The 22,674-nt window shown below is 38.6% G+C and overlaps 2 protein-coding genes and 1 long non-coding RNA gene across 3 annotated transcripts; 2 read left to right on the top strand and 1 right to left on the bottom strand.

The window, feature by feature from the left end:
- Nucleotides 1-785: 785 nt before the first annotated feature.
- Nucleotides 786-3,301, top strand: LOC131429965 (NADP-dependent malic enzyme-like). The gene is made up of 3 exons (XM_058594521.1): nt 786-1,338; nt 1,397-3,021; nt 3,091-3,301. The coding sequence occupies exons 1-3, from the start codon at nt 1,310-1,312 to the stop codon at nt 3,264-3,266; spliced, it is 1,830 nt and encodes a 609-aa protein (XP_058450504.1). The 5' UTR covers nt 786-1,309; the 3' UTR covers nt 3,267-3,301.
- A 2,931-nt stretch (nt 3,302-6,232) lies between these two features.
- On the top strand, nt 6,233-7,613 carry LOC131428651 (uncharacterized). The gene is made up of 2 exons (XR_009229395.1): nt 6,233-6,838; nt 6,911-7,613. It is a non-coding gene; the product is annotated as an uncharacterized LOC131428651 (long non-coding RNA).
- Nucleotides 7,614-8,908: 1,295 nt separating this feature from the next.
- LOC131429950 (uridine diphosphate glucose pyrophosphatase NUDT14-like) lies at nt 8,909-9,807 on the bottom strand. Its single transcript, XM_058594496.1, has 2 exons — nt 9,528-9,807; nt 8,909-9,471 (listed from the first exon to the last, which is right to left on the bottom strand). Exons 1-2 carry the CDS (start codon nt 9,718-9,720, stop codon nt 9,020-9,022), a joined length of 645 nt encoding a protein of 214 aa, XP_058450479.1. The 5' UTR covers nt 9,721-9,807; the 3' UTR covers nt 8,909-9,019.
- Nucleotides 9,808-22,674: the final 12,867 nt, after the last annotated feature.

Here is a 22,674-nt window from a genome sequence, read left to right as displayed (position 1 = left end):
ATACCATCAGATCAAAATGTTTCATAAATTCTTAAAACATTTAACTTAAAAAAAAACTTCTATTTCAGAAGTCCCGAAATCTGACGTTTGATACATTTCTGAAACGGCTTCAAAACGATTTTTTCGAAAATCTCAAATCTTTTTTAAGTCCCAAATTCAATATTTATCCGAAAAAAATGAGATGACTCCATATCCCGACGTTCCGTGCGTTTCTTAATCATTTGGCATCATTTAAGACATGCAATTTTAGACATCCGACAAAAAATAAATCTCGGAAGTCCCAGTCGATATTTTAAGAAACTTTTTTTGACAAAATAACACCAGATATCGATAGTTCATGCATTTCTAAAACTTTTGGCTTAACAAATTTTCATTTAAAAAAATCTCGCATGTCCCAAAAAGCCGACATTTGACTTAAAAAAATATCTTTTTCGGAAGTCCCAAGTTTATTTTTTTCAACAAAAAAAAAATTTCAAGCTAAGCAGATCTTGACGTTTCATGCATGTCTTAGAAATGGCATTTCTAAAAAAAAATTAAATGTACACTGAAGTCTTTTTTTATGCGAGTTTACGTACCGCATAAAAAAAACCGCTGAAAAACCCGCATAAAAAATTCGCATAAAAAAAGACCTCAGTATACTTTAGAAATGGCATAAAAAAGTCTATTTCGGAAGTCCCAAAGTCGATATTTAAAAAAAGAACTATTTTTTCAACGAGATAACACCAGATCTCGATGTTTCATGAATTGTTAAGACATCTGGCAAAAAAATTATGTAGTTTTCCGGTTTTATGCCGGATTTTTAAAAGCGTATTTTCAAAGTTCTGCGATTTCCAAAGCGATTTTTTTCATAGCTATCCTCGCATATGAAAAGACTTAAGTGTATTTCAGTCGTTTTCACACAAGTTTCTGGAACAGATGCTATTATGACTGTCTTGAACTACTAGAGTTATTACTTCTGAAGATGGGTTTTATAATTAAGATTTGAATTTTCCGACGGCAGCAAATACAGATTGAACTCGTTCACTTAGCTTAAGTTAAAGACACCGAAGTCATAAATTACACAAGTCTTCCGGGAATTGTGGTTTTGATTGCTTGATTTATTATACATATTATTGTTTTTTTTTTCAAATCAACTACACTTACCTTTCGACACAGGTTTGCTCACTGATGTCACTAGCTAAAATGAAAAGTATTCTAATATCTCATCACAGTAAGCCTTGCCCCTGATGGCATCAGTTCGCGTCATGATCATCGTCTGAAGAGTGTCAAAATTCTTAGTTTGCTTCTATTCCCACATTCTTGAAACCAAATGGCTTTCAGAACGAACTCTTCGATCAGGTATTTCAGGATATGATCAGCTACCGAGGCCTTTTCTGAACCACGTTTCATTTGCCAGACTAAAACAAGCTCTTCAAGCAGGGCTTGGACTGGAACGGGCCTTCTACCATGAGGTAACGGGAAACATCATCGTCCCCGGTCAGGTCCGGGGTATCGATCACCTAAGGGACGCTCGGCTGAACAAAGGTCTTGCGTTCAGTGTCGAGGAACGCCAGAAGCTCGGAATTCACGGTCTACTACCGGCCCGGGTCAAAACCATGGACGAACAGATGGAACTGTGCCGGATGTCACTGTCGCGCTATAAAGACGACCTAAACAAGTACCTGTACCTGACGGCACTGCAGGATCGACACGAAAAACTGTTCTTCCGGTTGCTAACCGAAAACGTTGAGACTATCATGCCGATCGTGTACACCCCGACGGTCGGTTTGGCCTGTCAGAAGTTTGGTTTGATCTACCGACGCCCACGGGGACTGTTTGTGACGATCAACGATCGCGGCCATGTCTGCGATGTGCTCCGGAATTGGCCCGAACCGGATGTACGCGCTATCGTGGTGACGGACGGGGAACGCATTCTAGGTTTGGGAGATTTGGGGGCATGCGGGATGGGCATTCCCGTGGGGAAACTTGCCCTGTATACGGGACTGGCCAAAATAAGACCCAATCAGTGTCTGCCGGTGATGCTCGATGTCGGAACCAACAACGAACAGTTCCTGAATGATCCACTTTACATCGGACTGCGACAGAAACGAGTGCAGGGTAAGGAATATGATGAACTGGTTTCGGAATTTATGGAGGCCGTTGTGAAGCGGTACGGTCAACGCACGTTGATTCAATTTGAGGACTTTGCCAATCACAATGCGTTTCGACTTTTGAACATGTTCCGAAACAGATATTGCACGTTTAACGACGATATTCAGGGCACGGCAGCAGTCGTAGTTGCAGGGTTGTTCGCAGCCGAAAGAATGACGGGAAAGAGAATCTCCGATCAAACGTTTCTGTTCTTAGGAGCAGGAGGAGCTGCCGTAGGAATCGCCAGTTTAGTGATAAAATCAATGGAACGCGAAGGCATTGATTCTCGATTGGCATACGACAAAATCTGGATGTTCGATCAAGAAGGTTTGCTAGTGAAAAGTCGAATAGACCCCGATACTGATTCTCATCGAGTTTGCTTTGCCAAGGAACATAACCCAGCGGAAGACTTCACCGAACTTGTGAAGGAAGTTGAACCGTCGGTTTTGATTGGTGCCTCGGCGGTGGCGGGAGCTTTTACACCGGAGATCCTTCGAATCATGGCCGAAAACAATGAACGACCTGTGATCATGGCACTGTCGAATCCCACTGCGTTGGCCGAGTGCACTGCTCAGCAAGCTTACGAACATACCGAGGGACGCTGCCTGTTTGCTTCGGGATCACCCTTCCCGGAAGTGCAACACAACGGGAGGATCTACAAAACGGGTCAAGCCAACAACGCTTACATCTTTCCGGGAGTTGCACTGGGAGTGATCGTGTCCGGTTCGTACCACATTCCGGATGAAATGTTCCTGGAGGCGGCCAAAGCCCTGGCGAGTCAAATTTTGGACGAGGATTTATCCCAAGGATCGCTGTATCCTCCGCTGAGTAATATAAAAGATTGTTCCTTGCAAATTGCCCTTCAAGTAAGCGAATATGCCTATAAAAATGGTGAGTTTTCCCCCATCCACCAGGAAAAATGCGCTTTGAAAACGTAAAAGTTTTTTTTTCTATTTATAGGAATAGCTTCTACCTATCCGATACCGACGGACCTGTTGGCCTTCTTAAACTCCCATCAGTACGATTTTTACTACAGAAGTGCCCTACCGATTACTTGGAAGTGGCCAAAAATCGATCAAGAATCAACGTGCCAGCAGCGCGATATCATTTTCCGATATATTCCAGAAAGTCAATAAATTTAATATTTTTAATTTTTACTAACCTGACATAATCCGATCGGCAGTTTTAGTGATGAAATTTTCCTCACAAAATCTCACTTCAACTCTACAAGCCTAAACACCACTCACTCATACACTCATAAACAATAAAAGCTCCACTTTTTTATCGCAGCTTTGGTGGAAAAAAAAGCTTAAAACTAGACCACATTTTTTCTCTTCACCACAAAACCATTTTCCAACGAAAACAAAAAAAACACTGGCCCTTAGTACCGTTCTCACTTCCACTTTCACATTCACTTCACTTACATGTCACTTCACTTGATTTTACCTATTACCATTATCACGCACAGTGAAGTGATCACTGTGGTGGAAAAAACTAATTTTTTCAACAAAATGTTGGTGGCGTGATGAAAATAATGACATCAAGTTCATTCAAGTAATTACTTTTGTCTCAGAAGCGACTTCCGTAATAAGGACCTACATTCACTTCATTTGATTTCCACCGTGAAGTGATACCCATAATAAGGGTCCCATTCACTTGACTTGGTTTTCACCGTGTAGTGACACCGGTAATAAGGGCCACTTTTCTCTGGATTGGCACACATTTTTCACCGTCGAAAAAGACGGTTTCACCGCTGCAAACAACACTATTTCTCCTTATATTTTCCATTTCGCATAATGCACAGCCTTTCGAAAGCAGCAGCAGCAGCCATTTTTCATCGGTGGCACACGCGAATTCGATTTTTTTTTCATCTAACCGAACAACGGAACCGCGACGCATTTTCAACCGATCGATTCACCGAATAGCAATTTTTTTTTTGTTACAATTTACGCTTGAACTAATTACTTTTGCCAACAGAAAATGTAATTTTTGTTCGCGACTAAAAGAAGAACAGAACCGAACAAGCGACGCACCGAACGTATTTGAACTTGCAACGGAACCGACGGACAGGGTTGCCACATTTAAATCTGCATTTTTCAGAAGAAAAATCTGTAAATCTGTATCGGGAGCTCAAAAACCTGTATTGAAAATCTGTATATAGAAGTGATAAGAAATCGAAGCACAAAGGAAAGAAAAGTCTTTAGAACCCAAATTTAAAGAAACCAAAACTTTTCTTAGTCTGAATTTTATGATGTTGTAGTTGAAAAAACGCTGGAAGTTTTTTTTGCGCGTGACCCTCTCTAAGTTGTTTTTGCGTTTGACCCTGATTTGACAAAAAACTTTTAACATCCAATCTGAAAGTGAGAACTTAGTCTGATTATTTTCACTTTCGTTCATTAGGTATAATGCGATTGGCAATCGTTCTTCTTTACTACCTTACGTTATGGCCGAGGCCATAATCTTTCCATCTTATCAGAAGCAACTTTTGAAGGCATACGCAATTACGCTACACTAGTTGTAACTAAAAGCAAGCATAAACGAATATAGCAGATATAACATCTGTGTTTAATGTCCTTAACATACTCTTTTATATAAGTTTTATCCTCTTTTTAGAATTAACACACAATCAGGATAATGTTTTCACTTTGAAAAAAATCAATAACATTATTTAATACATTTTAACTCAATCATTAAACAATTTTTAATCCACGCTATCAAAAATCTGTACAAATCTGTATTTTTTGCCAAAAAATCTGTATTCTGCATATACAGAATCTTGGTCACAAATTTATCTGAAAAATCTGTAAAATGCAGATTAATCTGTATATGTGGCAACCCTGCCGACGGATCGCAACCACAAACCGCTACCCTATGAAATTTGTCGACCCGTATCGGTCCGATCATCGGCCCGATTATCGGACCGATTGAGCACGATATGGGGCCGATCGTAGCGCTTCGATCGGCCCGTCATCGGACAATTCTGCACCATTTGCATCAACCGCGTCGTCCTAAGAAATCTTTATTTTTACATTATGTATCGCTAGAGAAACAGAGCGAAGAAATATCAAACAAGGCATTTTCAAGCCGACGTCTTCCCGATAAGGTGTGGTATAGTGTTAAACATTCTTTTGTTTCGACCATAGAGGCTTTAACCTTAAGGTCATTCGCCTCTTAGGGCCAGAAAAACTCTGGCCCTATGCTCGGAGTTGAAAATCCAACCCCGATATATCCCATCCTCTGCGTATAAGACATCCGCTCTCTGCTTTGGTATTTTCATCACTCTTTTGTTCTATCGATACACTATGTAAGCTTGAAACGCAGTCAAAAGCTTTCTTGCACGATGCGTCCGATGCTCGGATTTACTGGGTAATCGCGATGGTTAATTGAACGCAGAGATGCCAGGTAAAAATTTCAAATATCTGCAGACAGGGTCTGTAAATCTGAAAAAAAATCTGCAGTCAGCAAGTATGACTTGCTGGCAGCAATTTCTCTATAAAATATGACACACGCTCGTTCAATGTTACTCTAAAGTGAGTACAATTTCACTCACTTTCGTTAAAAGTGGAACTACTCTATACTGAGCAAAGCTTGTTTACTCACTTTTGAGTAAATATGGTATTTGTCAAATTCTGAGTAACATTTACTTAGTGCTACAAATGGTAAAATTAGCTCGAGTGAGTAAACATTACTAAATCATTCGAATTGAATAAGGGATTGGAATAAGGAATTCTTTTCTTTAAACAAATAAGTAAGTCGGTATTTGTTTAAAGCAAAGAATGAAGGAAGCCGCTACCTGTTCATCGGTCATTGGAAAGGATCCGTCTGCCTTCCTCCGTTCCGCCTCCGACAAAAGGAAAAGTTCCGCCTCCGACAAAGGGAAAAGTTCAGTGAACGTAAATTTTCACACAACGTTTTCAAAGCTCTGTGAGTTGTCAATTTAGAAACTGAGTCGAAGTTACTCATTCTTCTAAATCAATATTACTCACTTTTTGACATTTGAACTAAATGAGCAAAAGTGAGTACAAACTACTCACTTGAGAGTAACATTGAATGAGCGTGCACGCAAAACTGACTTGGCGAGCAAAAAAAAAAGGCGGGTGAGTAATGTCAGAGACATAACTGGATGTCGTTAATACGAAAAAACTGACACGCTCCCATCACTTTTCCGAATATCAGTTAGTTGATTGATTGTATGAATTGTGCAAGCTTTACTCTTTTTCACTAATAGAATTTGAAGCGATACACCTACATTAAAGTACAGATTAGTTACATTAAACAGCTACTATTCTACAACTATATATTCCAAACTTGAAACAATTCCTTTTTAATTTGCTAATATAGGAAGCTAGGTACGACAAATTTGTAGTTTATTTTTATTGAAGCTATGAAGTTCGAAGATATCTGATTCTTCTCGAAATTTCAGTACGAGACAATTGCAATGGCCTGGTCTGAAATGTATCTACGATCTTCGGTATGCAAGAGTGATTCTAATAATAATAATGATAGTAATAATAATAATACAGATTAACCTGTATATATGGCAACCCTGTTTCGCATGGCATATTTTCACACGACCCCATACTAGTATAAAGATGTGTTCAACATCATCACTTTCGCTTTCGCATTGCCGTTCGTAATTGAATGTGTTAGTGACGGTACAAATCTGTTTTTCTACCTGTTTTCGGAGCCATCGTTCTGACGCTGTCTCGTACGTACAGAGTAGCTGCTTTAACTTAAATGACGCTATTTCTCACATCATATTTCCTTTTATACGTGCTAGTGGTAGCACGGTAGGACGTCCCCTTTGTTAGAATTTCTTTCCTATACGCAGAACGGGAAACAGTGAAACGATATAAAAGAGAGAGTTAGCAGAGCGGCAGCCAGTAATACTGAATGGGTCGTCGAGCTGCTAACAGCATGTTGTGGAGGAACAATTAAGGGCAAGGTAAAGTCCCGCTCAAACCGTGCTGGTCTGAAGTGCCCAGTTGGCGGCAGAATCCATCGTTTGCCTCGGAAGGGGAACTACGCCGAGCGTGTCAGTGCTGGTGCATCGGTCTATCTGGCGGCAGTGATGGAGTACTTGGTTGCCGAAGTGTTGGAGTTGACCGGTAACGCTGCCCATGACAACGAAAACGAAAATCATCCCTCGCCATCTGCAGCTGGCCATCCGTTGAAAACCCCGTCCTTTTCAGGATGACCACATCACTGTGATAAAGAAATATTTAGAATTGCTTTAAGTTTAGCCAGTTCTGATACGCCTGGAAAGTAGAATGCGCAAATCAAGTGGAAACATTTGTTCTAACAATTTTTGTTTTCGGCCGCATACTAAAGTAATCGCGACAAAAATACATATTGATCTGTGGCAAATCTGTTTCGCACGACATATTTGTAAACTAGTATAAAGATGTGTTCAAAATCATCACTTTCGCTTTCGCATTGCCGTTCGTAATTCAATGTGTTAGTGACGGTGCAAATTATTTTAACTCCCATCTTGATCAATCTTTTGGTAGGAAATATTGAGATCTGAGATGGTTCTCGTGTGTGTCTTGTTTCGGCAATGGGCCTTGCTGGACTTTTTGGCTGCCTTTTTCGGTGTCATTGTGCTGACGGTGTCTCGTGCATTCATATCGGGAAACAATGAGACGACAGGTCCTCGATGTTGCTGTCGTGTGTCTTGTTTCGGGAAGAATTGCTCAGCAAATGATAGGAAAAGTGAACCATTCAACTTTTATATGGATGCTCTTGTATAGATACAGACATCTCGCGTTCTGATTGGCTGGTGCTGTCATGGGTTAAATCAAACAGGTTTTTCAATAGTGTACTATTGAAAAACTTCAATATTGTTGTGATACACGTTCAAGTTGAAGATTTTCGATTCTAATGGTAGTTAGATTATATAAATCCTTCTACAGATCACTGAGCTATGAGCTTTCAAAATACGAGAAAGGCAAACGCGCCATATGAATTATCCTCTTTGATACTCGTTTATACCAAACATTTCAGAAAAGTTTCATTGTGAACTATTTAAGAATATGTCACACAACTGAAAGTTTTATCATAAAATTGTGATCATATTTCCGATGGCATGTAGCAAGAATTATGTTGATTCGTTAGATATAACAGGAGATATTCACGATCAAAAACTTATCACTCTCTCAGAGGGTAAATTTTGAAAAGGCGCCCCATAGTAAAGTAAGTCGTATTCACGACAAAAAAGTCGGTCTCTAAATCGCATTTTACGTAGTTCAAATCTGAAATTTTAAGCGATCGTCATTTTCGACGATAAAATGCGTTTCGATTTGGAAAATCGGTTTGGTTGTGAAAATTTAAGAAAAAAAGAGGTGCACTTCTGAAGTGTTCCCCATCAATGAAGCGGAATGTGTTTCAAGCTTTTGATTGTTTGTGTGCGTGTGAGTTTGTGTAAAATGAATGAAAGCTGCCTGTGAAACTCGATATCATTAAAAGTTTATATATTCAGTGATGTGCAGCAAAAAAAAAGAATAATTTTTCGATTAGTGCGCTTATCACCAACGGAAAGGGAGTCCGAATAATGTCCTTGGATATTGTTTGGGGCTGGAATATCAGCTGCGAAAATCTGTCGACCGCATTTTGACAGGTCAGTACGAATTAAATCAAAAGCAATTTTCAATCAGAAATTTGTACAAAGCAAGCGTTGATTTTCGTTGAAAATCTAATTTCGTTATGGTTTCACGAAGAAAGGCTGACAATTTTCATAGGTTTTTCGACCTCAGCTAGAAAGAAGAAAATAAAATGAAAATACAATATCGAAGTGCTCTGCATTTCTTATAATCCAATCCTAAAACGAATATAATTAATCACACAATTTACACGGTGCAGCTACAATCTCTTTAGTAGTACGAACGAAACCTTAGGAGGTGCAACCTGGGGCTCTATGCGTTAAAAACCACAGCACTCCGAACAGGAATGCCGGCGGACTGCTCAGCATTTTGCCCTTCTGTAGCAGATTCCGTGCCTCTTCCAGGCTGTACTCGACAACCTCGATAATCTCATCGTCGACGCCACCCCCAGCCGACGGTACTTTGTCCCCATCGGTGACCTCCACGTAGAACATCTTTTGTAAAGCTCCCGAAGTTCCGACTCCGGATCGATAGCTAATAATCTCTTCCAACCGTTCGACTGGAACGTCGTATCCGCACTCTTCCAGAACTTCCTCCCGAGCGATCTCGACCCAAGAAATGGGTTTGTCCACTATGCCAGCGCAAAGTTCCAACGTCACAGCCAGCGAAGGAGGATACTTTTTCAGGTCAATTTTGGTTCCATCGGTTCCCGCTTCCGCACTCACCAGCCCGTGATAGACAGCTGGTACGAAAAAAAAAAATCAAATGACAATAAAATCGATATCACATTCCACTCACCGGGTCGGAACTGTTTGACGAAAACCAACCGCTGTCGGCTGACGTTGAAGATGACAATCGAAACGGAATCGTGCACTTTTAGCAAATCCCACGATTTGGCCTTCCCGTTTTGGGTGTAGTGAAACCGGAATGGTTTCACGTACGGTGAATCCGGTGGCAACGGACCGTAGTGGATATCACTGATGTCGTCCATCCTCTTGTGTGTTGCAAAAAAAAAGAAAAACAAAATCAACGTCCGACCGTTCGTCTCGGACGACGGTGACGATACAATGTGACAGCTGTGGCAGAGCTGCCAGATCGTTGGTTGTACTAAAGAATGGTAAAACATTTTACCGTTTTGTGATGGTCAGAAATAATAGTATTTCTTGCGAAATAACTAAAGAACAATTTATATTTTCACAGAAAATTAACAAAATAATCATCATTATTTAGTGTTAGAGATTTTGTCTTTCAGAAACGACTTTCACAAATCGTCGGTATTCCAGTACAATTTGTGAAAATTGGTAACTCTGGTTTGAACGGCAACGACACAACTGTGTTGTGTTCGTGTAGTAGTAGGCTTCGACCGTTCAAGGACTGTTGACATAACAGTTGCTGGGAGCGACGTTGTTTGAAGAAGGGTTATGATAAGGGGAGACCTTGAATGAGACAGTTTTATTGACAGTATGGCTTCAGTATATCCATCCAAAAAACTTTTCTTTTGAACAAATGCAACTGAAAGTGAAATGTTTTATGCATTCATGAAACTTGCTTTCAAGGTGAAATAATGGCAAAAGTATTGTCTCGTGCAAGCGGACACTGAAAATGTGACGTCTCACTTTATTGCGCATACGGAAATCTGCAGTGCGTTCGTCAGTCCGTCCGTCCGTCTTCTTTTCGTACGTGCATCAGACGCTAGTCAGCGAACGCTTGTTGCATAACCACTGGGCGTATAAATTCCCTATAGAAAAATTGACTGCTGATTAATTGTTTGGTAAACTCGACTAAATTGTTCATTGAAAAATTACATTCATCTAGACAACGGTAATTTAATCGAAAGCCTTTCCGATTGAATTAATCCAATCAGAGAAAAAAGTATTGTACGGTTTTTTGTGTGTTGAGTGGCATGTTGCACCGTCCTGTTGGAAATTACATGTCAATTTCAATTCTCTTGTATAAGCAATACATTTTTTTCCACCATTATCTTTAACTACTAAGTTCATTATGCTATTCAAAATGTTGCCTTAAAGTTTTCGGGAAGTGCGACATTTTAAAGTACACAAAACATACGTGAATAAATAACTCGTCTTAAAAAAGCGAAAAATAATGAAGTAATTTTTTTTAGTCAGATACCTTAAAAATTAATCGAGATCTGGAAAAGCGAATATAGCGAAGGCAAAAGGGTTAAAAATAAAGACTAAAATGCGAATCGCAAAAAAACAAAGTGACAAGAATGAAGCGAATGAAAAAGAAAAATAGTAAAGCGAAATAAAGAGTGAGTTGATCTCGACGTTTCATGCATTTTCAAATCATTTAACATAAAAATGTTCGATTTTGAAAACCTCAAAAATTTTCTAAGCTCAAGGTTTATAACATTTTTGAAAACAATTGTTTTTCTATGTTCTGGAGCTTTGAAAAATCTGGGAAAAATATAATAATATAATACAACATTATAAAATCTGATTCCTTTGGAAAATTTGTCGGACTATCATTTATTTCAAAAATTTGAAGGAAAATTATGACTCGCGGCATGGTGTTTTCAAACGAGCCAGGCATTGCGAAGCGTGCTTTAAATTATTCATCTGGGAAACGGCAATTTTATCGACATTCCACTGAATTTATCCTATCAGAGAAAAAAGTATTGTACGGTTTTGTATGTTCAGTGGCATGTTGCACCGTCCTGTTGGGAATTACATGTCAATTTCAATTCTCTTGCATAAGCAAAATTTTATAGTACATGAAATTCCTCTACATTAATAAGATAACTTGTCACTTGTCTTGTCACTTTATTCTATGTGATTTGCCTTTTGTTCTTTACTTTCAACACTTAAGCCTTCGTTCTATTCGCTTTCCGTTTCGTTTAAATTTTTCGAATGAACCTTTTTTTCAATTATGTTTTTAATTTCGTTTTGTTTAGGTCTTTTATTTTTGCTTTTTTTGTTTTACACTTCTTTCGATTTACTTGATTTACTCTACTCTTTCCTTCTCACTCGATTCGCGTTTTTTTTTTCGTTTCCTGTTTTCAACTTATTGTTTTTCGCTTCAATTTTGTTACATTGTTTTCTATTTTTGCGATTTAAATTTTTTTATTTACTTCCCCTGTTCGCTTTCCTTTTCGTTTAGGTTTTTTTTTATTTCCTTATTTTGAATTATTCACATAACTCTGTTAATTTATTTTCTCTTAGCTCTTTTCATTTTGCATCTTTTGCTTTATACCCATTTTGATTTACTTCATTTGTTCTACTCTTTTCGTTTCCTTTTTCGTTTCGCGGGCTCCCACGTTTAAAATTAATTTTATGCACGGGAAATAGATTTATACTCTACTTCGAAAATGGCAACGTATCTAAAGATTCTTTTGTCTTTTGTCTTTTGTTTTTTGTCTTTTGTCTTTTGTCTTTCGTCTTTTGTCTTTTGTCTTTTGTCTTTTGTCTTTTGTCTTTTGTCTTTGGTCTTTGGTCTTTGGTCTTTGGTCTTTGGTCTTTGGTCTTTGGTCTTTGGTCTTTGGTCTTTGGTCTTTGGTCTTTGGTCTTTGGTCTTTGGTCTTTGGTCTTTGGTCTTTGGTCTTTTGTCTTTTGTCTTTTGTCTTTTGTCTTTTGTCTTTTGTTTTTTGTCTTGTCTTTTGTCTTTTGTCTTTTGTCTTTTGTCTTTTGTCTTTGGTCTTTCGTCTTTCGTCTTTTGTCTTTTGTCTTTTGTCTTTTGTTTTTTGTCCTTTGTCTTTTGTCTTTAGCTGGTATCAACGGAAAATATTTTCATGAAAAAAATTCACGGCCATTAAACAATTACTTCCGAACTGCTACGTTAATCTGTTCGTCTCTCTTTTCACTTCACTCTTCGATGTACTTTCTTCTCTTTATTTCTTTCGTTATTTAAAATCTGCCTAAAGCGACAAAAGAGGCAAGTAAAGACTTTAGACTCAAGAAAATGTAGAGCATAAAAACGAAAACAGGTAAAACGAAATAAGTAAATTGAGAAGACGAGACGAAAGAAGCTAGAAGTATAGAGGTTAAACTAGACGAAAATAGTAGAACGAAAAGAAAATCAAATAGTGTGGAGCGACGATGGTGAAGTGAAAAAAGTGCAACGAGGAAAGAGTAGAACAGAGTAAAGCGGAAAATCAAAGTGGAGTTGAAAATAAAAACATTCCACTGAAAAGAGTAACCCGGATTAAAAGTGATTCAGAAAAACAAGTAAAACTACAGAGAGTAACAAGAAGAATGCAGAAAAAAATAAAACGAAAACAGTTCAGGGTGAATTCGTTTTACTCTCAATTGTTTTCATTTCATTCTTTTTTATTTATTCTTTTGTTTTTCATTTCAAACTTTCCGTTTTAATCGCTTGTCTCGTTTTTCGTTTCACGCACAATCTCTTCACTCCATTTTCATGGTTTTTTCTTCTCTCGTTTCATTATTCTAGCTAAACTTTCACATTAATATTTTCATTTTACTCTGTGTCTGTCTCTCTCTCTCCGCTCTATTGTTTGCTCTTATCGATCCATTTTTATTTCTTTCCTTTTCTCGTTTCTTTCTTTTCGCGCTAGTCTGTTTTAAGTACTTTTTATTTTCATATGTTCTTCTCGTTTCACACTTTCCGATTGGTTTTTGTCGGTGCTTTACTCTGTTTGAACTACTCCTTTTAATTTATTTGATTTGCTTCACTCTTTCCGTCTCACTCTTCCTGCTTTACTCTGTTCACTGTTTTCAATTTATTTAGTTTTTTGCTTTGCTTTTGCTGCCTTGATCTTAGCAAATTTACATTTCACTTTCTACTTTTTACACTCTACTCTTCACTTTTCTGTGTTCGCCTGTCTTTCCTTATAACTTTTTTTTTCATTTTAAGCTCTCGTCTATTTCATTAGTCTGTTCGCCTCTCTTTTCACTTCATTCTTCGCTTTTCTTTTTTCTCTTCATTTCTTTCGTTTTTGCTACATTCGCCTCTCTTCGCTTTTTGAATTGTTTTTGTTTAATTCTTTTTTCTTAATCGTCTTTTCTGTTTCCGTATTGTTCTGTTTGCCTTTCTTTTCTGGTTTCCCTTTTCGCTTGACTATTTTTGTTAGTAATTCTTTGCTTCGATTTTTTCGTTTTACTCTTTTCCACTCAAATCGTTTCACTCGTTTAACTGTCTTCGCTTCATTTAATATCATAATCTATCTTTGATTCTACTTTTTTCGCTTTTTATTTTGTCTTTTTCTGTTCTTCTTTCGCAATTTTTTTCGCTTGATGTTTTCTTTTCGATTTACTGTTGCCATAGAGATTATAGAGGTTCTCGTTTCGTTTTATACTTTTTCTATCTTCATCTGTTCGTCTCTGTTCTCGTTCTACTTTTGATTCTTTCCAGATTAGAATGTTCTCGATTCTCTTGTTGCATATCTGCATTCATTTTATTTTATTTTAAACTTTACTTTTTCGTTTTATCTTTTTGATTTCAAATTGTTTCTCGTTGGTAAATATTTTCTGTCAACTTCTTTCGTTTAATTCATTCATTATTCATACTCTCTTCTCGCTTCACTCGTTTTGCTTCAATCTTTTCGCTTTACTTTCACTGATTATTTCTGTTCGTTCTCCTATTTATTTGATTCTTTTCACTGTGCTGTAAATATTTTCCATTCAAGTTTTGTTCATTTCACTGTGATCTTATTTTATTTCGTGGAGTTTTCTTTTTTCTTTACTCTGTTTGATCATTTTTTTTATCATTTTCATCCACTCGTAGAAGGTTTGTTTTTGCTGCTGCTGGTTGAACATGGAACTACCTCAAAACCTTGAATTTTCTTTTTCCAAATCACAAATTGTCAATTTCAGATGAAGGTTGAAGCTACACAACGGTTCAGATAAATATGATAAAACGCTAGTAGTAACGGGTGTAATTTTTATCAATTTCCAAAAAGTAGTATTTTTGGCCCCGGTGTCCCCTATATTTAATTATATTTCTATTTCTTTTACATTTCGCTTAACTTGTCTTAACTCTCTTTTCACTTCATTTACTCATCTTACTCTTTACTCTTTGTGTTAAATTTTTTTTTTTGGTTTAACTCGCAGTTCTTAACTCTTAAATTTCATTTCCGTTTTGAAGTGTATATATATATATATTTTTTTTGGGACGGGTATAGCGTGATGGGTAAGTCGATGCCTTTCACGCAGCCCGCCTGGGTTCGATTCCCAACCCCGCACATAGGGTCAGAAAGTTTTTCGGCCCGAAGAGGCGAATGACATTAATGTTAAAGCCTCTATAATTGAAACAAAAAAAAAGTATATATTTTGTTTTACTTTTTTCACAGAAGATTATCTTGAATGTTTTTCCATCTCAATTTTTTTTCGCTTCACTCTTTTCACTTTACTTTACGATTTAAATTTAACTCTTTACTCCCTTTTTGAATTATTTCTTTTGTTTAACTTATTTCGCACTAATTTTGTTGCATGTTTTTCCATCTCAAATTTTTTTTCGCTTCACTCTTTTCACTTTACTCTACGATTTAAATTTAACTCTTTACTTTCGTTTTGAATTATTTCCTTTTTTTCACTTTTTTCGTACTAATCTTGTTGCATGTTTTTCCATCTCAATTTTTTTTTCGTTTCACTATTTTCACTTTACTCTACGATTTAAATTTGACTCTTTACTTCTGTTTTGAATTATTTCTTTTGTTAATTTTTTCCGCACTAATCTTGTTGCATTTTTTTTTCATCTCAATTTTTATTTCTTTTCACTCTTTTAACTTTACTCTCCACGATTGACATTTTACTCTTTACTTCCGTTTTGAATTATTTCTTTTATTTTACTTTTTTCGCACTAACCTTGTTTTTTCCATCTCCATTTATTTCACTTCACTCTGTTCACTCAGTTTTTTTTGGCTTCGCGCTCTACATTTTACATATTACTCTTCACTTTTTACATTGTAGTCTTCGCTCTAGTCGCTTTTTTGTGTTTATCTGTCTTTTCGTTTTTAACGTTTTAACTTACTTTTCTAAATTCATTCATAGCAGTACTCTGTTCATTTAGTTTCGTTTGGCTCTTTTGTTTCTGTAGTTTTCGCTTCACTCCTTTCGTGTGAATTGATTTACTTTACTCTTTCCTTATCACACTTTTTACTGTGCTCTGTTAATTTTACTGTTTTCAATTTATTATTTTTTTTTGTTTCGCTTATCTTTTTACTCTTCACGATCTAAATTTTACTCCTTACACTTTACACTGTACTCTTCGATTCAGTCAATTTTCTGAGTTCGCCTGTCTTTTCGTTTTAATGTTTCGGATTTACTGTTTTGAAATTAATTTTTCGCATTACTCTGTTCATTTCGTTTTGCTCTCCGTTTCGTCAAATGGCTCATTTAGTCGAATGAGACTTTTCTTAGATAGGTACTCTTAGATGTTATTAAAACTGAAACGAGTTGGGATATTTGATTCATCGGTCCTTGAGTGACAAATAGGAAAGGGAGTTGCATCCTTAAATCACTCGCACATTCCTTCTTCGGTCGTCGTCGTCAAACATTCCGCACGGATTACACTCTGGAATGGCCAATGGCGGCCAGTCGCTTCGTGTTAAATTATTCATACTTTCGAAACGACAAAAACTTACAACAATAATACCTTGTTACTTTTATGTTGGCGATCGTAAAAAATAAAATCGTTGCAAGAACTGTGCTCCAGGAAGGAAACGACCGCGACGAAGAAGAAGAAGAAAAAGAACCACAACAGTCAAGTGTGGCAGCAAGTGTGCACTGTCTCGTAGTTCCTCCCATTCCCAAGCCCAAGCCCAAGTCGCCGGTATGCCGTATGTGGCATGGAGCAGAAAGCGTTGTTCCCCCTATTCAAAGTGCGTGTGTCGACAATTTTTCTTTAATAAATGTAACGAGCTTGTAAGTAAACGGTCGTAAAATTAATGCACAACGTGATTCGAGCTACATCGGTTTTTGAATAAGGTAATGAGGGGTTGCCGGCAAACGTCGTCGTTTCTGCGATCCCAGCAGGCTATGGCAAAAAAAAAGAGTTGTAGAACCTAACGCACCTGTGCTCTGCCCTGTGGCGACCGGGTTGGGACAAAACTGACTTTTGGCGTTGCTTGCTTTGATGTAAATTGATTAATTTACCGCGTGATGCGTGCAGTCAGTGAAGGAACGTGCGGCCACTCGAGGGGACCCCTGTCCAGTTCAGTCAGGACTGTGAGGGCACTGTGCGGAGGAGTTTCATTGGAATGGCATAATTTAACACCCAACAGGGTGTCAACCACAGCTGGGTTCAATCGATGCGTTTCAGATCCCACGAACGGGCATTTTTTCGTTGTTGTAACAATTTCACAAATCCAGTTCCAGTTACCGAACCAGAAAACGCTTTTCCCAGCGCTGCTTAACTTATTGCTAACCGACGTGACATCCATCATACTGATTGATGTGTCACAATGCCTTGACCGCCGCGTTGGAAAATGGGCGAAACGAAGATCCCTGCACAACCCGGGGCAACACACACATATAATAAATAACACGCTAATTAAGGAGGTACAAATAGTGCAACACTCTCTGAATCTTCGTCGGCTGTCGACTGTCTCCGGGTTTGTGTTTGGAGTCCAGCAGATTTCAATTTCAATGGCCCCCCAACCCAAGCAGCGAGCGAGGAATTTCCCTTCAAATTAGTCTGCATTCAGGCCCCGATTGTGGGTATGTTACTGGGAACTGGGAAGCAAAAAAAAAAAATAAAAGAGGAAGACGCCACTGGAAACAACAAGGAAAAGTGCCGAGCGAAACGTGCTGTATTTATTTTCCATTGAATTGTAAATATTTTTTAATTTGAATAAATGACGCTGCTGCGGTTGGTTGGTAGATCGCTCTTTGCCTGCCTGGTAACACTTCGATTCCGTAAATGCAACGATGGAAAATGGGCGTCTTTTTCCCCGCGCAGAGAATGCCACCGGCCGGGACTTCTGTGATTCATTCGAGGTTGAAGGAGGCGAAGGAATGAAACTCTCGGTACTTTTATTTATGCTGATTGAATCAATCTTGTTCTTGTTACCAACCGCAAAGCGTAATTGGTAGCACTGATGTTGCTGTTTGCTGCGGGGTTGTCCATTCAACCGAGGTCCAAGTAGTCCAAGACTACTTTGATGACATGAGACTACTGTTTTCTCCTCTTCCTCCTCCTCCTCGTCCTGGGGGCATAGCCTCAGCACGACACGACGGTAAAGTACAAGAACCGGGCATCGGATCGTCGCGGTCTTAGATGACTGCTTCCGATCGCAGTTCGGAGACAATGCTTTCCATTTGTTTGTCGTTCGATGGATCAATGGATGGAAATAGGCGTAATTTGCTAGTAATTTTCTAAACGGAATGACGGGTGAAGCGGAAGGTTGGTGGTAAGCTGTCAATCCTCGGCCCTCGCATGGCTCGACATGGGACGTTAGATTTATGAGCAAAACAAAGAAAGTACACAAAACACATTTTACACTTGAGCGATTTTCGCAAATTGTCTTCCGCGGTAGAAACAATATTCAGGTAACAAATAAATTATCAAAAACTTTCGATTTGGCAAACGATTTGTTGTCGTAGTGAAATTAATTATTTCGCTTCGTTTTCTCCGCTACTGTTTAATAAAAACGATCAATTTATTCAGAAAAATTAACCAAACAGACTGATATTTCTTTTTTGGATTTTAGCTCAACGGCAGCGAAGAAAACTGCTTTTGCGTTTGGTCGTTCCTTTCAAATATTATCCTTATAATGATAAGTTTTTAATTGTTTTGTAATAACATCGATTTTGCTACTTGCTATCGATTGTATGCTCAGAAATGTATCGTAAAATTTTCTGAAGTATGGAATAAAATTAACGTTTTTTAAAAATCTCGAACCTTTGTACATTACAAAGAAAATGAAATATTGAAAAATGAAAAACTGTGAAGTAACCACATCATCAATTTCCCGCTCCAAATATGTGCTTGAAAAGAGATGTAAATTTACTAAATTTGTTTTACCAGTACAAGTCTAGGCTTCGAATCCTGGTTCAGGTCCAACATTTGGGTCTAAGTCCAACATTTCATTCTAGTATCCAGATGAAAAATCCGTTTTCAAAATTCAGATCAAGGTCTGAATCCTTGTCCAAGTCTAAAAGATAGGTTCAGATTCAGAATTCAGGTGAAAATTTCAGGTTCAGAATTCAGTTCCAGAATTCAAGTCCAGAACTCTGCTCTAGAATTCAGTTTTAGATTCCAGGTCCTGAACTCAGTTGATAGAGTTTAGTTTCAATATTCAGATCAAGAAATCAAGCTCAGGTCCAGAATTCAGTTCCAGAATTCCGTTCTAGAATCTAGGATCCAGAATTCCGTTCTAGAATCTTGGTTTGGGCCATGAATTTAAGTCTAGAATCCAAGACTTGAGTCTCAGTCTAAGTCTTGATTCCAGATCTTGGTCTAGAATTCAGGGCCAAACTTCAGGTTTAGAATCCAGTTTCAAAATCTAGATCCAGAACATAGTTACAGAATACAGTTTTAGAATCCAGGTCCAGCATCTATTTCTAGAATTTAGACCTGGGTCTAGAGTTCAGGTCTAGATTTCCTATCCAGATTTTCAATCCGGGTCTCAAATTCAGTTTTAAAATTCTGTCCTAACCCCTGAATTCAGGTCCTGACTGGTAGTCGAGCTCCAGAATTCAGTTTTAGAATCCGGGTCTACGCCCAGAATTATAGAACTCATATTCAAGCCCAAATCTAGGATCCAGACCTTGAATCAATTTTCACAACTAAGGTCCAGATTCAGAAATCAGGTCCAAACTTCTGTTCCAGAATTTAAATTCTGAACTCTGTCCTAGAATTCAGTTCCAGAATCCTGGTCTGGACCCATAAATCAGGTCCAAGCTCAGAACTCAGGTCAAGACTTCGGATCTAGAATTCCATTCTAGAAGCTAGATTTAGGCCAAGAATTCAAGTCTAGAATGCAGGACTTGAGTCCCGGTCCAAGTCTTGATTCCAGATCTTGGTCTAGAATTCAGGGCCAAACTCCACCGTTAGAATCCAGTTTCAAAATCTAGACTCAGAACATAACTCTAGAATACAGTTTTAGAATTCAGGTCCAGCATCTATTTCTAGAATTTAGACCTGGGTCTAGAGTTCAGGTCTAGATTTCCGGACCAGATCTAAAATCCGGGTGCCAAATTCAGTTGTAGAATCCTGGTCTAGGCCCAGAATTCCAGAACTCATTCAAGTCCTGATATAGGCCTTAAATCACTTTTCAGAACTAAGGTTCAGAATTGCGTGAATTGTGCAAGCCCACACTTATTTATTTCCCGAATTTGAAACGGGGTACTAAAATATGATTTATTCACATCAAACATATTCCAATAGATAATTAAATAATATAAATAATTAATTATAATAACAACTTTGGTAGGAAGTTTTTGTGGGAACTAGTGTGACACGATGATGAGTTGAATTCAATTTCCCTAATCTATTTCTAGGCCCATGGAAGCGGTACTGGTACTGATATTGAACACTGAAAGCGAAGCTCTTCCGATGACTTTTGATGAAAATAATTTCCCCTTTTGCAAACGGTACACAAAACCTGGTGTCCTTTCGAAAGGTCCTTTGTCCGAGTGCAGAACCGAACTCGGTGCTAAATGAAACGGCTCTCTTTAAATACTTGCGTCATTACACATTTACAGTCAACGAGGCGGGGCTAACGAGACCATAGAACTACAGAACACTTTTTTCATCGGTTATTCTGTTACAGACTCGCTTATTTCGGTTGAAAAAGATATAGAATGGTTTTTCGATACCGTTTCTTCAGTTTTCGGTTAGAATTTAGCTATTTCCGATTTGTTTTTACATACCCCACAAAAATTTATCATCTACTTTTGCTACGTTCCTGATTGGAGAACCGCCGCAGATACAGTCAATGAAGAAAACATCTTCATTTCTAGCCCCTCAAATGAGTTGAGTAGCAGTGCGGCAGGGGGTCATCATGTTCAGCCGTAGCTGGCTGGCACACCAAATCGTTTCTTACCATTTTCGTCATCGCTTACAAATTGTAAAAACAGTTCGGTACCGAAACGAGTGCCGACCTATCGAAATCAGGCGAATAAGAAAAAACAACAACAAATCAGTCCACCGAACTTCCTTTGAACTACATATTTTCGTGATTATCGTGATCACGAGCAGCAATCGAAGTCGAAAATAGTAAAACAAAAACAGAATCGGCTTGCAGAAAGAAAAAGAAAAAAACGAACCCCGCCGATCAATGGATGTTGGCCGCTCAACAGCGAACACAGAAAACGAACAACAAAAAAAAACACACACACACAATCTCCAGAAACAAAACAAAACAAACAATAACGATGATGTTATAAATAATAAATATAACAAATGTTTTATTTTCGCTTCGCGGGTTCACCCGGCAAACATAAGTGAACTGCGAAAGGAGGATCTCATCCAAGCAACCGACCGAGAGCCGCCGCCGATGATACCCCGATGATCGCCGTCGTCGTGTTGCCGTGGTTACTGCGGTTTAGCCTACTACTACTACACTACACTGCACTGCACTACACTCCGCTCCACACACGGTCGGTCGGTCGGTCATTTTGTAAAAAGGGAAATTAAAGAGGTAAAACCAACCGTGTTATTATATTTTATGGGATGTTTTAGTTGCTGTTTTCGGTGAATATACAGAGTGTAGTTTTTTTTTTGGTTTTGTTTTCTGTTTGTACCTTCGGTACTTACATTCAATTGTTCGATTTTTCCCCCCGTTGCGGTTCTGGTTGTTGGTGCGGCGATGCAGAACTTTTCCCATCACCGAACTAACCGAAAAACAGAGAATCGAGCCACATTCATTGTACCGAGAGCAGCAACCGCAGCAGTCGCAGTAGGCTGAGATTTCCTTGTTCGCCGAGCTCAGAAGTCACGAACACACGTCTTTTTGCGCGGGACGTGGGCTACCTTTGAACCTGGAATTGTCCCGTCTCATTGCATTCCGTCGAACTGCTGCCGTCGGTTCGAATGTGTCTTTTTGTCTCGATGCATTTCTGCTGTATATGATCCCGATTCTTCATTTCGCGCGTTCTCTCTCTCCTTCATCGCCATCATCATCATCATCACCGTCGTCATTTTCGGAGGGGGGATTCTGCGCTGGAATTCGATGCTTCGATCAACGCCGGGAAGAATAAGGATGCAGCGCAGGGTCGAACAAAAGAACCAAGCGCAAGTGTTTATACCGGTTAACCTTCCTGCCCCGGGACCCAGTCCTAAACCAAAGAGAGAGAGAGAGAGAGAGAGAGAGAGATCGATGAATATTCATGAGGTATCGCGCGCGGAGGTGTTTAGAAGAAGCGCCGCCGATTGGTACCGATTTGCATAAACCCGACGTGAACTCCCGTCAGGTGACATTTCCGCGTTTTCCTGGAGCTTTATTCTGAAGCTACTGCTGCTGTCACGGTTTTTCCATTTCCGAAATGGTTGAAGCTTTGTTTTTTTTGTCGTTGACCCTCTCACCTCGAGAGAGAGAAGGGGGCGAAACGTCGGAATATGCGTAGCCTACTAAGTCGGTGCGGAATGGCGAGAACTGTTTTCCCTTCTTTGTCTTTTTGTTTTTGTTCCAAGTGGCAAAACGAAAGCGAAACAAAACGGATTCGGGCGTTAATTAAAATTCCTTCCCGGCCCACATTTTGAGAGTGTGGGGCATTCTGTTTTTTTTCTGCTCTTGGTCTGATAATCGTCGAATTAATTTCCAATAGGCGGTTGTGTTTTAAACCATCGGTGCTTCCGATGGAGAACGGGTTTTTTGTTTTATTATTATTATTATTATTATTATTTTATCTGTAAGGAATGCAGAACTCTTGCCTGTGTTTTGGTATGCAATCAGTCCAATGGTCACGAAATTGGCTTTCAGTTGTATTATAATTTCGGTTAGTTGATTACATCAAAGTTGGTTAGGATATTTTCCTGGAGCATTGTGATGTAACCAAAAAAAAATTAGATATGATTTGTTCGA

The sequence above is a fragment of the Malaya genurostris genome, chromosome 1 (assembly GCF_030247185.1).
Source record: "Malaya genurostris strain Urasoe2022 chromosome 1, Malgen_1.1, whole genome shotgun sequence".
NCBI classification, from domain to species: Eukaryota; Metazoa; Arthropoda; class Insecta; order Diptera; family Culicidae; genus Malaya; species Malaya genurostris.
Note: the sequence above shows the minus strand (reverse complement) of the source record. Positions and strands in the feature narration are given on the sequence as shown.

What these genes read in the sequence shown, in the direction of transcription:
- LOC131429965 (XM_058594521.1), top strand. Translation starts at nt 1,310, where the DNA reads ATGGCTTTCAGAACGAACTCTTCGATCAG. An exon ending in AGAACGAACTCTTCGATCAG is followed by an intron (nt 1,339 to 1,396) that starts GTATTTCAGGAT and finishes TTCATTTGCCAG; the next exon opens with ACTAAAACAAGCTCTTCAAG. An exon ending in CGAATATGCCTATAAAAATG is followed by an intron (nt 3,022 to 3,090) that starts GTGAGTTTTCCC and finishes TTCTATTTATAG; the next exon opens with GAATAGCTTCTACCTATCCG.
- LOC131429950 (XM_058594496.1), bottom strand. Translation starts at nt 9,720, where the DNA reads ATGGACGACATCAGTGATATCCACTACGGTCCGTTGCCACCGGATTCA. An exon ending in CGTCAAACAGTTCCGACCCG is followed by an intron (nt 9,472 to 9,527) that starts GTGAGTGGAATG and finishes TTTTCGTACCAG; the next exon opens with CTGTCTATCACGGGCTGGTG.